At 33.1% G+C, this 13,370-nt stretch overlaps 1 protein-coding gene across 4 annotated transcripts; it reads right to left on the minus strand.

Annotated features, from left to right (window-relative positions):
- Positions 1–930: 930 nt before the first annotated feature.
- On the minus strand, positions 931–7,536 carry LOC147404461 (acireductone dioxygenase 2-like). Of its 4 annotated transcripts, none has more exons than XM_086440423.1 (7): positions 4,550–4,588; positions 4,333–4,444; positions 4,150–4,244; positions 3,916–4,030; positions 3,694–3,818; positions 2,445–2,515; positions 931–1,414 (listed from the first exon to the last, which is right to left on the minus strand). In XM_086440423.1, exons 1-7 carry the CDS (start codon positions 4,571–4,573, stop codon positions 1,351–1,353), a joined length of 606 nt encoding a protein of 201 aa, XP_086296549.1. In that variant the 5' UTR covers positions 4,574–4,588; the 3' UTR covers positions 931–1,350. The 4 variants fall into 4 exon arrangements, with proteins under 4 accessions (XP_086296549.1, XP_086296550.1, XP_086296553.1 ...); XM_086440424.1 differs by lacking the exons at positions 931–1,414; positions 4,550–4,588 and adding exons at positions 2,039–2,326; positions 7,371–7,536; XM_086440427.1 differs by lacking the exons at positions 931–1,414; positions 4,550–4,588 and adding exons at positions 2,039–2,326; positions 4,723–4,878.
- Between the last annotated feature and the right edge of the window lie 5,834 nt (positions 7,537–13,370).

Raw genomic sequence — 13,370 nt, forward strand, 5'->3', positions numbered from 1 at the left:
TAGTTTATCATAGTTTTTTTTGTAAAACTTTGTATATGTTAAAATGATTTAGTATGTTTATTTGTTTATGTTAGGAGAGGTTATTAGCAGAAATTGTTTGCTTCCCTACTAGGTAACCATTGTTATTCACCATTTCCTTCTCCATTTTTTTAGTTTCAGATTCAGAGATTGGTGAGGCAGGTATAGAGCACAAGTGAGGATCATCTGGTGGGTCAGATAGACAACCAGAGTCCGTCATCTGGTAAGTATTGAGATTATACTCGATTTGTCCAGGGGTATTATAGATTTGTACTGAGCATTAGGACTTTTATTAGAGTGAGAAATTTTTGTATAATCCCGTATATAAATTTCTTATTCCGCACTCTAATTTTCCTACGTTATTAGATATATATAGGTTTCCGCTAGTATTATATTTTGTATGTATATATACAGGATTATATATATCGTCTATCATGTGCAGGTTGAACATCTTGGAATGCTAACATAAACAGAGGAGATCATGCCGAAATTTCGAGACACCACCTTGTGCCTCAAAATCTGACATGGGATTTTGTGTTAGCGTTTGACGAGGCACCACAATATGTTTATCAATTAAGTTGTGGGTTTAATCACAAAATCATACTTAAAGAATACTCTCAAAAAAGAATAGTAAATCCTACCAATTAAATGGAATAATGTTCATATCAAATAAAATAATAACATGCCAATAAAATATCAAATTGTCCAAAAATAAACATTCTTTATTCAAGTAAAATAGTAAATGCTACCACCTAAATGTCAAATTGTCCAAAAAAAAATAAAAAATACATATTCTTTATTCAATTAAAATAATAATATTATGAAAGAGATCCACACTTAGCAATCTTCAATCATCATCCACCCTGGTTTAAGCGCTTCAAGAGCCAAGTCTATTTTGAGTTCATGTCTGTCATAGTCATAAAAACATGTGCAAAACTTTCATCTTTCGAAATTAACTCTAACGCCTCGATCTTTGCATCATCATCAAGAAAAATCATATTTTCAATCTATTTTGTTGTAGCATCCATCAAAGATGACTTTAGGTCTTTAGTATGTGCTTCGAACGCATTCGCAATCTTTTCCATGCACCCCGTTATATTAACAAAATCTCCATGTAAGATAGAGATTCCCTGTCTATTTCTTTTTCTTTTTCTTTTTCTTTTTTTTTTTTCTGACATCTTATTAGCGAAGTAGACTCTCCAATAGGGATGGACGACTAAGTCTCTACATCAAGATTGTCCATATTTCCATCTTTAGTAGGATCAATTGGAGTAGTTTTTTCATCTAGCATTGGCCCTGTAGAAGCACCACCCCCTGTTGCAAAGTCATTACCTAGAATATCAGTCCACTCTTCGTATATATGCATTCATTTTCGCTTGTACTTCTTGAGGTTGATCTGTAACATAGAAACAAAATAATGTTAAATTGATTAAATATGTAATTGAAATTATTAAAAACTAAAATTATAATATGATAAGAGTGTTATACCTTTACCAAATCTTCCCAAACTGACTCATCAAAAGTAATCGTCTCCCTCACATGGTCCCAATCAAACCCACTTAGATTCTCCAGTTCCTTTACATCTATAATATGTCATTTCCAAGTCTTAATCCTACTTTTAATATTTTCATTTATAAGAACTATATCTAGTTTTTCTTTCATATCTATTTTAGTTCGAGTGTAACTAGGATCTTTCATTCTATTTTTTGCACCTACTCCATGCAACACATTATCTTTTAGGGTCTCAAGGAGGATCTTATCCAGTGCAACATACCATGAACGAAATAGAACTCTTTTCCACTTAATTTTGAGGTGTTTAGTAATGAATTTTAAGTTACACAATCACTGATCAAATCATAAGGGCCTTTGGCCAACTATATTTGAGGAAGTTTACGAGCAATTAGAGTTGTAAATCACGCAACCCCGAAGATCCAAGTGGCCGCTTAGATTACAATCAATAAATGCCCAACAAAGAAGGCCCATCATTAGACATATAAAGCAGGAGAAAACAAGCAAATCATCCAACCCACATCAATTCTATAATTTCCACAAACAAGGAACACAGTAAATTACATATAACAATTGATGAAATTTCATCTGTACATATTGTTTATCAGTTGTTTATTAAACATCAAGCGAGCTTTCACATGCATACCAAGTGATGTAACTGCAGATACATATATTTATTCGGTTCTATTCTTTTATAGAAGAGAGGATGGGGAGTAATAAACAACATATATTTCATGCAGTAATATCAACAGCTTGGTTGGTGACTTCTTTCTTCACAAAAGCTTCAAGATATTCTTTCCTGCAAATGCACACACACACACCCACAAAAAATGTCTCGTAATCCAAACTTGCTACAAGAGGGAAGTATAAGCCTCTGCAAAACACAGAACATGAAAGACTGCAAGAAGGACCATTACCTGGCAAGAAGATCATCATGAGGACGATTGTAGGGAGTCCACACTGGATTGCCCACAAACAGCCGCATTGCCTACAAGAAATATGCCACATCAGAAACCACATATTATTTTATTAACAAGGCCGAGAGCAGGACAATGACTTGTGTGCATATCCCCAAGGATGTAAATAAGATTTTCCAGGACTCTCGAACCTCCTAATCAAACTCAAAATCCATAAACCAGACACTTCTAATCAACCCAAGTTTAACATAGATCATTTTCTCAAATCACCACCATTAAACTTTAGGCCCTACATCATCACATAGACTCGAACGTGCAAGATTTTATAATAGGATGGAAAACAATCGGCAGTGCAGAGTCAATACAACTATAACAGCTATTTCCGCTGTTATAGTACTTCTTTTCAGCGTTTTTAGAGGCATGTGAGGCTTAGGGCTCGAGGTGCGCCTCAGGATGCGGCTCATTAAAAACACCCTGAGGTGTTAGGTTGAAACATAAAAGCAGTTAAGGTTTACGCCTCAGACCTAGAGGCACCCAAAAGGCATACGCCTTAGTGTGACGCTTACACCTTTTGGCCAAGGCATACGTCTCACATTCTTTTTTTATTTTTTGAATAATATATGTCTTCTCCATTCTTATTCTTTTCTTTCTTCTTTACCTCTTTTTTTGTTAACTAAGCAACATTTTATAAATTTTATCATTACTTCTATTTCTTTGTTGCTATTAGCATGCAACATAATTGGAACAGTTAGAAATAAATACGAATACAAAATACTAATTCATGTTAAAAAAAAAAATCGTTTAATTGAGTTAGAAATATTTGTTTCTATTATTTAGTATTATATAGACTGGGAAAGTTATTGGAAAATAATATTTAGTTGTATTTTTGCAATATTTATTGTAGAAACTTTCAACTATTTCAAATACAAAATATATATATATTGCTAAAATATATTATAAAAAAATTATATTTTATATTATTATTTATTGTAATGGATAATACTTCGACAAACGTGGGGCTATCCTTTTTTTAAATGTTATACATTTATTTAAAAATATTATGCATGTGAGGCTTACACTTTATGCCTTGAGGCATTGCCTTACGCCTCAGCGTCTTAAAACATTGCTTCTTTTCCATTCCTTCGATATAGAATCAACGACTTCTTTGTATCATCAGGCACACAAGCCCATCAGTTGTATATTTTTACTTGTGGTGTAGAAGTTGAGAAAATAACGCACAAATATATACCTTGATGTAGTTGCTGCTATCCAAAGTAAAACGGTGATAAATTCCGGCAGGTAAAACAATCAGTCCCCCTTTCTTCATCCATACCCGAATCCAACTGTCATTTCTGTCCCTCACATCAAAATACCCTTTGCCATAAAAATTGAAATCATGTCAATGAGTAGAATTGAATGGTATATGAGAATCAACAACTCGAAAACCATGACAGCAACTAGCCCTACATACCACTTCCTGCCAAACAATAGCGGATTTCCTCATCAGTATGAAGATGTTCTTCAAAAAAGTGTTTAATCTTCTCATCATAGTTTGGCAACTTTTCGGGGCACACCTCGCAGATGTCCTAAGGAAAATGCAGAGCCACCATGTTTATTTTTTTAATAGACCAACCACATTTGGTATAGTGTATCAAGAGCCCAAATTTTCCACATTATCGGCAAAAAAAAATTAATAATAACAAACCATATAGGAATAACCCCGGGCTTCACGGATCTTCTTCAATTCCTCATCAGTTTCATAGTTATCTGCATCTAAACGCCAGCCAAGCACTCCTAGATCTGCAAGATTAACATGATTGATCTAGGCAAGTTAGTTCAAAACTTCAAATATCATTGCTTGATGATGTAATAATAAAGAGATGCATACCAGCAAGTTGGTCAAAAGTCACGAATTTCTTGGGTTCACGGTGATGGGGAAGCCTCTGATCTTCATCACTATCATCCATGTACCAAGCTTGTATGACTTCCTCCCTACCATCCTGTAGGAAATAATAATTTCAAAATCAATTGTGTAAACACATGATCCCAACCATGTAAACATGAAATCCAAAAGGTCGGGATTTATCCTCAGGGTAAGTATCCACAGGATATGTAGCAACCACTGTCATGCCTCCCTAATAGTTGAGTTTCTGACGCATCATGTGGTAATAATCAACCTTCTATACAAAGTGATCAATAATCACTCCCAAACATGAAAAGAGAAAGCACATAGGAACAATATTTGGGAAAAAATGCACATCTAGGACATGTACCAAACCTCCCGGAATACTGGGAAGATTGCCTGTAACTATACTCAAGCAAACCCGTGGTTGGTAGTGGTCTTCTCAGGCCCAGAATGCAAGGATTACGACACCCCCATTATGATGCTCTTATTCCAACCCTCCATAGAGTCGACTCTGAAAGCTCAACAAACATCAACTTTCTGGAATTATGCCAACATATCATACCACCGTTCAAAGGGATGGCATATAAGACAAAATGCTGGCCACATCTCAGGGCATTGTTCGGTGAGATTTATAAGGTCTTCAATAAAACTAGTGGGAGAAATAGTGTTGCTAGTCACTGTGGTGCACATCACCATCCTAACTCAATTATTGGTGGTTGATGTCCCCTTCTCCCTACAATATCATCCTCAACAACGACGGATGCACAAAATAAAGGAATTCCCGTCCACAAGTTACGATCAAATATCTTATTAGATCGGGTCTTTGTTGGATCCTAAAACATCTATCCATACCCTATATTATTGGTTTGTATTTGATTTCAGGTCTTACCCAATCCATTGACCTCCCTACTCTGTAACAGACAAGGTGCAGTGATTACTTCGAGAAACGAGTAATTGTCAGTATTACTCATCTGATAATGGCAGCAACACACCCAAAAAATTGATCTAATTCAAAGAGATTGTAAGATCTCCAGAAGAGGACATGTATGGCATAGAAGTCGAGATCATCTTGGGAGTTTGAAATTATGGTCCCAGGTTACAAGAACATTTAGTTTGGATTGGACACAAGTCACCTCAAAATACAGGCCAGTTGGACTTAGCAACTTACTCGACTTCAAAGTCAAACATCGAAGACAACTAAACCTCATCTTTTATGGATACTAAGAAGGATCAAAGGGAATGAAATCATGCTTAAAACAGAGAAGGGAAAATTGACAAAAGATCATAATCAATGCATGATTCCGAAATGACTGTGATTCCCTTAATCAAGAAAAGTTAATGGTGATCCGAGATAAGCAACCATGATAAAACAAGCACCAATAAATTAATCAATTGTGAAGAAAATACCAAGCTAATCCATTCATTCTTTGTTATTCTTACTTGCATACTCATCTACTCCACATTTTTTCTTGGGTATCGGGGTGCCTTTGTAGGTACCCCCTGTTGGGCTTTGTGGAGCTTAGTTATGTTTGATCCAGTTGACAACCCGCGCGCCGACCCGAATAATGTTGTGTGGTTTCTTGATGGGAGATTTTCTGAGGCTTAATCCATGAAGTGGAGGCTTGGGCTGATAGACCCAAGCCAGAGCGCTCATGGATAAGCCTCCTGGGGGTTTAGGGGGCAACACCCCCGGGAAAAAAAATTTGGCCCATTTTGTAGCCCATTGTGAATCTTGTGGGCAGTATATAGAAACCGTTTTGGTGATTAATGTTTTTTTTGAGGTCTTGGTTGTCGTTTTTGAGACTGTAGCCGCACTTTGTATTTTCTTCTTGATAATAGTGAAATCTCTGCAACTCCGTAGACGTAAGCAAATTGCCGAACCACGTAAATATTGTCTTGTGCATGTGATTGTTTTCTTTTTTACGTGTGTTTTTATCTAATTTTTGTTTCTCACCACGTTGGGAATTTCGGGTTGAATTCCTTACACCCCCTTGGTCCTTTGATTCACAAGAGGTTTTTCAAACCAAGGGGTATTAAAAGTTCCTTTTTCTAACTTTGAATTTCTTATCCCAAAAGAGTTTTTGAAAAAAGAATTTTGAGACCCTCCTCCAGTAAAAAGAATTATTGAGCTTGGGTCCGCCCTTTCCTTCAAGTTTGCACCTTTACCATTAAGTCCCTTTAGCAGCTCGTTTCATAGTACATCCAACCCAAGATTCATATCACAACTATCCTATTAAGAAGAAGGTCAAGCATTCAATAGTACTAATCTAATTATTTGGTATCTCCCTGAGAACTTGTAGCTACCCTACCCTCCTTGTAAGGTTCTCGATAGGATTGTAACATAGCGAGAGCCAACATTTTATTCATTTCAAAATGGGTAGAGTCTTCCTATGGATCCCACCTCTATATTGTCAATTAATATAGTATTTCTATTCCTTTTCTTCCCTATTATTTTCATCTTCAACTTACCCATTAACATCGACAAATAAAAGATAACCTGACATGTTTCAATAGTGTCTATTTATATATCTCATCATAAATCTCACACACTTCAATCCTCGATTCAAACCCAAAATGGCTTCTTATTCAATCAAAAGTTCTAATATCCAAAATTACAAATCCCTTTTTCTTGAATTCAACATCCACCTAAAACAATAAAAAAGGTCTTGAGAAAAAAAACATGCTTAGTCTCATTTCGCACATTCTCCAACCCGAATGTGGCGTGCACTATCTTTGAATCCGAAAAGTCTGAATTAATTGGGAATTAGCTCAAAACTTAATTATTGATACAAACATATAACCACACAAAGAATTGAATCTCAAAAATGGCAGTAAATGAATGGGTTATCAAATTGGAGTTTTACAAGAAAGTTGATGTAATGGAATGATATATGTTAGGTTGCTCATTTCCCACCATCACATATCAACAACAAACAAAAAATTGGAAAAAACTAATAATAATAATCAGATAAGCAATCTGTTATAGGGGTTTTTAGGTGGTTCTAACGCAGGGGAGGTACCTTGCAAGAGGGCTCCATCTCTGACCCAAAGATAGCTTTCTCTTAAATCTTCTAAGCGTCTCAACTATCAAGGAAACACGAGACCCCTTTATAGTTTAAATGAGAGACAGAGTCAAACCAATCCTGGCTGGCGGAACAAAATCTATGTACTAACAAATATTTTGTCCTGGCGGCGTATAGCCAACGGGAAAAAATACTTTGAATAATCAAGAATATTGACAAGGAGAGCGCTATCAACACCCACTTTTTTGCTGGCTACACCCACTTACTGTTTTAGCCCAAATTATCTTCTAATTTCACCCAACAATTTATTTTAAAACAAAGAGTAACCTACCGAGCCTTTCAATAATTTTCAGTAAATACATATCGAACATTGTGAAAAAGGTTTCGATAATAACATATTGAACATTTTTCATATGAATTTCGTGTAAGGAATTGTTCGGCATGTAACTACTGATCTAAGAATAATAAATTCGATAGAAACATACTAATCATACCGTGGGTACATACCAAACTGCTCTTTACAAGGGGATCTCATGTGGAAAAATGCATTTGGTATATACCTACCAAAATGGTGCTCATGAGTTTAGTACTAAATTACCGAACGTATTAAAAATTTTTATGCAAACGATAAAGATAAAATTGATTTTTAATATTACTCATTTGCAAAATGATTAAAAACAATTCCAAAAACAAAAGATGATAAAAACTCACTTCAATCTATCAAAATTCTTAATTATACTAAATAACGGTAAAAAAAAAAAAAAATAGATATTAATGAATAATGTCCCTACAAATTGATCAAAACACGATCGCTTGATGAATCTCTAAAAAAATCGATTGATTATGTGGATTCAACTGGACTTTGATGGGATTTTTTTATATGGATGTTTTGATGGGGTTTAATATGCTTCGAATCAATATGAAGGAAAAATTGTGTTTGTTCGGTGAGTGTTAGGTGGGTATATGCAGTAAAACATAACAAAATCTAAAAGGATATTTACATACGTATCCATAATCAAAATGATATTCAAACAGTTTTCTAATTCGGATTTCAACCTATTTTAAAAGAAGAAAAATGTTTTTCAGAAGAAAAATATTTTTTAAAAAAATATTTTCTAAAAGAAAATACTTTCCAGAAAAAAAAAAAAAAAAAAGTGAGTGTAGATAGCCGCACCTATTGAAAATTTGGGTGAAATTCACCCTTTACATGACACTTGGCTCTTTATACGTTTAAGTCAAGAGAGCTGTAATTAACACAAATTTTACTTATAGCACATCAATCTACATGTAAACAGCTCCTTAATTTCAAAAGGATTGGCGTGTTGTAAGTAAAAGCTGATGTGGCAATAGAATTTCAATTTTCAAAATGTGTGAATACCTGAGATACCTCCTTATATTTTAAAAGTGATGACATGTATCTTGGAACTTTGGTATTCTAATGAAAACTGGTCTCAACCTGATCACCATCATCATCTTCATCACCAAGATGACCAATTATTTTATACAAAAAAAGAAAATCAAAGGTTTCTTGATCAAAGTTTTTTCAAAAAAAAAAAAAAAAAAGGAAACTATATTCTAAGAATAACACTAGGGACTTCACAAATATTCAAACTATCTACCTATCTATATGTTTAATGAGATATTGGATTGATCATAAAGGTTTGATTTGGAGAAACCCTCCATTTTCTGTTGAATATTTGAGATACTCTTGACTACCATCATAGAGAATGACCTAAATACCCTTATCTGAACTACATTTTTTTTTTTATATCAATAAACATGTTTTTAATGGGATGAATAACTCAATGACAACAGGAATTAAACCTATGTTTATTGTCTTATCACCCCTATACTTTACCAACTACATTAATTGGTACCTTCTTCCCAAATAATGTTTAAAAGTAGAATTATGATTCTTATTTTTAAAAAAAGAAGATTCCTATATTTAAATATGTAATTTTTTTTATTATTATTTTAACAAAAAAGAGCAAGTAATTGTAGGCAAGACAATGATCAAGTTGAACACAGATGGATCTCTTCAAGGCAACATAAGAGGTTTGGGAGCTATTATCAAAGATTACACAAGAAGAGAAATCAGAGTCATGGCTGGAAGAGGGCAAAGGGTATCGATTCTCCACCACGAGCTTCAAGCCATTAAAGAAGGGGTGCAAATGACAATCAATTTGAATCTGCAAAGGCTCATCTTTACTGCCGACTCTCTCACTGTCATTAACTACTTATTAGGCAAATGGGAGGTCCCTTGGAAGATCAAAGACATAATGCACACTATCAAAATCATAGCGAACAAGTTCCAATGGCATAATTATGAGCACACCTATAGAGAGACCAACCGAATTGTTGATCACCTAGCTTTGTTTATGTTGTCTTTTGATCTAATTCAATGGTCTCCCCCTCTGTTTAGGGATTTAAATTCATATTATTGAGAGGGATGCCTCTGGGCAACCTTTCTTGAGAATTTAATATTTTTGTTGTTAATTTAATATAGCTGGTCGTGGGTCTACCTAACCCCCAACTTACATTCCAAAAAAATTAAAAATTAAAAATTAAAAGAGGTAATATATCTCATGGAAGTTTCTCACATCCGAAGACAATTTTTTGACTCATTATCTCCATCATCATAATAATAAGATAATGATGATTAAAATTTCGATTCACGTCTTCACCAACATAACAATCTTGGCCTACTTGTCAACGTTGCACATGAACATCACCTTCAAGCCTCACATTTTAATTTTTTTACAAAACTAACCTTCTAATGCATAATAACTATTAAGTATATATTGTACAAGGGTGATTTACACATATCCAACCACATTTTGATGAATATTTTTGAGATGGTCGTGTTTTCACAATAATGACATACCCCTTGACAATGATATAAATGTCCTCATCTTTAATCTCTAGTAAAAATAACCTTGATTTTTCTCTCTAACTTCATCTTTTAAGTTCTTTACTTTCTATAGTAAATTTCTTTTGATCTAGTCAAGCTCGATGACTTTCAACCTTACCTCAATCCTTCATAAAAATTAAAAATTAAAAATTAAAGTATTATTTTTTTACAAAGTCCTACCTTACCTTAAGGTTTGAAGGTTGAAGTAGAAAGAATCTTAAGGTTGACGATGACTGATTTGAAGACTTTTGCCTAAAAAGATATAAGACAATTGTATTCATATCATTTGTATCAGATTTTGTGATTCGACGTTTAAGGGAGCATTTCATCAATTTGAAAATCTAGGGGTATATAAAATATTCTTTTATACGCGATGAATATTTCTAAAGGATTTACTGAGATCCGTTGACTTCTAAAAATGACTAATGAAAAAAACACATGATCCCAACCCTTTAAATGCAAGATCCAATGGTTAAGATTTATCCTCAGGATAAGTATCTCCAGGATTTGTGTAGTCAAGATACTCATAAATCTCAACCATTGGATTTTGTATTTAAAGGATTAGAATCATGTGTTTTTTTCTTGAGTCATTCTTAGGAGTCAACCGATCCCAGCCCATTTCTAAAACACCCAATACAAAATTATTATAAGTATTAACATTCATATAAAATTAGAATGATCTTTATACTTAAATCATGATGTTATTTTAGAAATTTTAGATAGGGAGCCTAACATGTTGCATACTTAATAATAATGTTAAGACACTAAAACTAATTTAAAGGTGGATTTGCATCAACAATTGTCAACCTTATCTTATTTTATATAGTAATAGAACATAAATGTAATCCAAGGACATATTTATAATTAATTTTTAAAACAACTAATGTGGATTTATTTCAATAATAATCTTACCAAGATACTAATGATGCATTAATTAAATTATATTTATTCATTTACTTATTTAAGTAAATCCTCTTAAATTACATTTAGGGCAACATTTGAGAAGTGGCTTTGAAGTTTGAACTTCTCACCCATCAAAAGTACACTTTGGAGTCAAAAAGCATGTTTAATGGACATTCATTGTATTTTAGCATTCTCACAATAGATAGACAACAAAGCTGTTGAAATTAGGGGGTGCAACTTGGATTGGTTATGTTCAGTTTGAGGTTAAATTGGAATCGAACCAACCCAAATCGAATTAAAGTCAGTTTGGTTCTATGGGTCGCTCATATTCTATAAATTGTAAGTGACATTTTTAATGAAAAATTAAATATATAATAAACATAAATTTTCATAAAATAAATCACTAATCTATTTATAAAAAATCTTTAGTTTATTTATAAAATATCATTAATTTATATCCTAACTTCTAAAATAATTCATAATATATATATATATATAGGGTCCCGTTCGGCACCCTAAGTTTTACCACACACTTTTACAAACGCGTTTTGTCTTACATGGGTTAGAAGTTTTGGAATGAGCTGATTTTTGGTGAGGATGATCTCTATGGTGAGGAGATCATCTTCACCAAAAATCAGCTCATTCCAAAACTTCTAATCCCATAAAAAATGATTTACAAAAAATTGACGGTCCATAATTTTTCAACTTGTAAACATAGGGCTAAACATTTCGGAATGGGCTAATTTTTGGGGAGGATGATCTTCTAATTATAGAGATCATCCTCACCAAAATTCAGCCCATTCTAAAACTTCTAACCCATGTAGGACAAAAAACGTTTGTTAAAGTGTGTGGTAAAACTTAGGGTGCTGAACATTTCCCATATATATATATATATATATATATATATATTTATTTATTTATAGTATAAAGGTTCGGATCTATACAAGCTTGATCCAAGAATCAAACTAAATTGATCAATTCTCCATTTTTGTAACTCAGAACTAAACCAAACCACTCCAAAATTATCGATTCTCGATTTAAACCGGACCAAGTTGCACCCCTAGTTGAAATCATTGTAACAAAAAAATGGCATTTTTTTTTGGAAAAAAAAAAAACATTTAAAACACGTCTTACACCTCTGACAATTAAAACAATAAAAAAAAAATGTGACTTTCTTGAAAAATGTTGCATTTTTTTCATTTTAAACAAGATTTTTTCAACAACAACAAAAAAAAAAAAAAAAACTATATTGAACACTTTCTATTTTATTTAATGTAATGTGGGATTCGATACATAATAGAATTTGGTGATTTATAAATGTAGAAACATGGGATGATAATATTTTAATGTTATGATTTTTCCTTTTTTCGATGGTATATTATTTTGAACAAAAGATACGTTAATGAGTAAACTTTTTTTTTTGGCATAATACCATGTGTAAATACATTAGAGAACATGTTATATTGGAGACATAAAATAAATCAAAATAAATAATATATATATACATTTTTCATAGCTTTTTAATATAATTTTTTATCTTTTATGTTTCATCATTTTTTTCCGGGTTCTTTCTATTTTGTGACTACGGTCGAATCGAAACTTGCTTGCATTCTCACAAGGTTCCCAATGGGAACATCCTTATTTTTTTGTTTGTATTACAAAAATGACCCAACTATTTCTAATGTTCTCTTTAATCTCTTCCCACTTGTGAAAGCACTCCAAAAAAAAAAAAAAAACAGTTGTTGAAGATTGTCACCAAACTATCCTTATCTAAGAAGTGATTAATATAAAAACATTAAAATCCCAACATAATCTTTCACAGATCCCTTCTAATCTGTTTTTGGATGGGATTCATTGTGAAAATTCAGATCTGAGAAACTGATCGATCCTTCTTGATAAATGTTAACTGACCTACCAGATAATTCAATTCCCAGTTGAAATTTAGGAAACTTTGTCCACGCCCAATTTTAACATTTGTACATGGAGGCGTAGCCATAGATAATGAGATGAGCATCGCATCTAACGACTACCTCTTATTCAAGAGTGGGCATACCCCCACATTCAAATAAAAATTGTCTGGGCAAGATGTAGAAGACATCTTTCTAAACACATAATCTTTTTCACAAACCAACTTACAGATTTGACATTTTAAAAATCTAAAACCAATACGGATTTGATGAATA

Source organism: Akebia trifoliata, chromosome 4 (genome assembly GCF_017979445.1).
Source record: "Akebia trifoliata isolate Shusen 1 chromosome 4, ASM1797944v1, whole genome shotgun sequence".
NCBI classification, from domain to species: Eukaryota; Viridiplantae; Streptophyta; class Magnoliopsida; order Ranunculales; family Lardizabalaceae; genus Akebia; species Akebia trifoliata.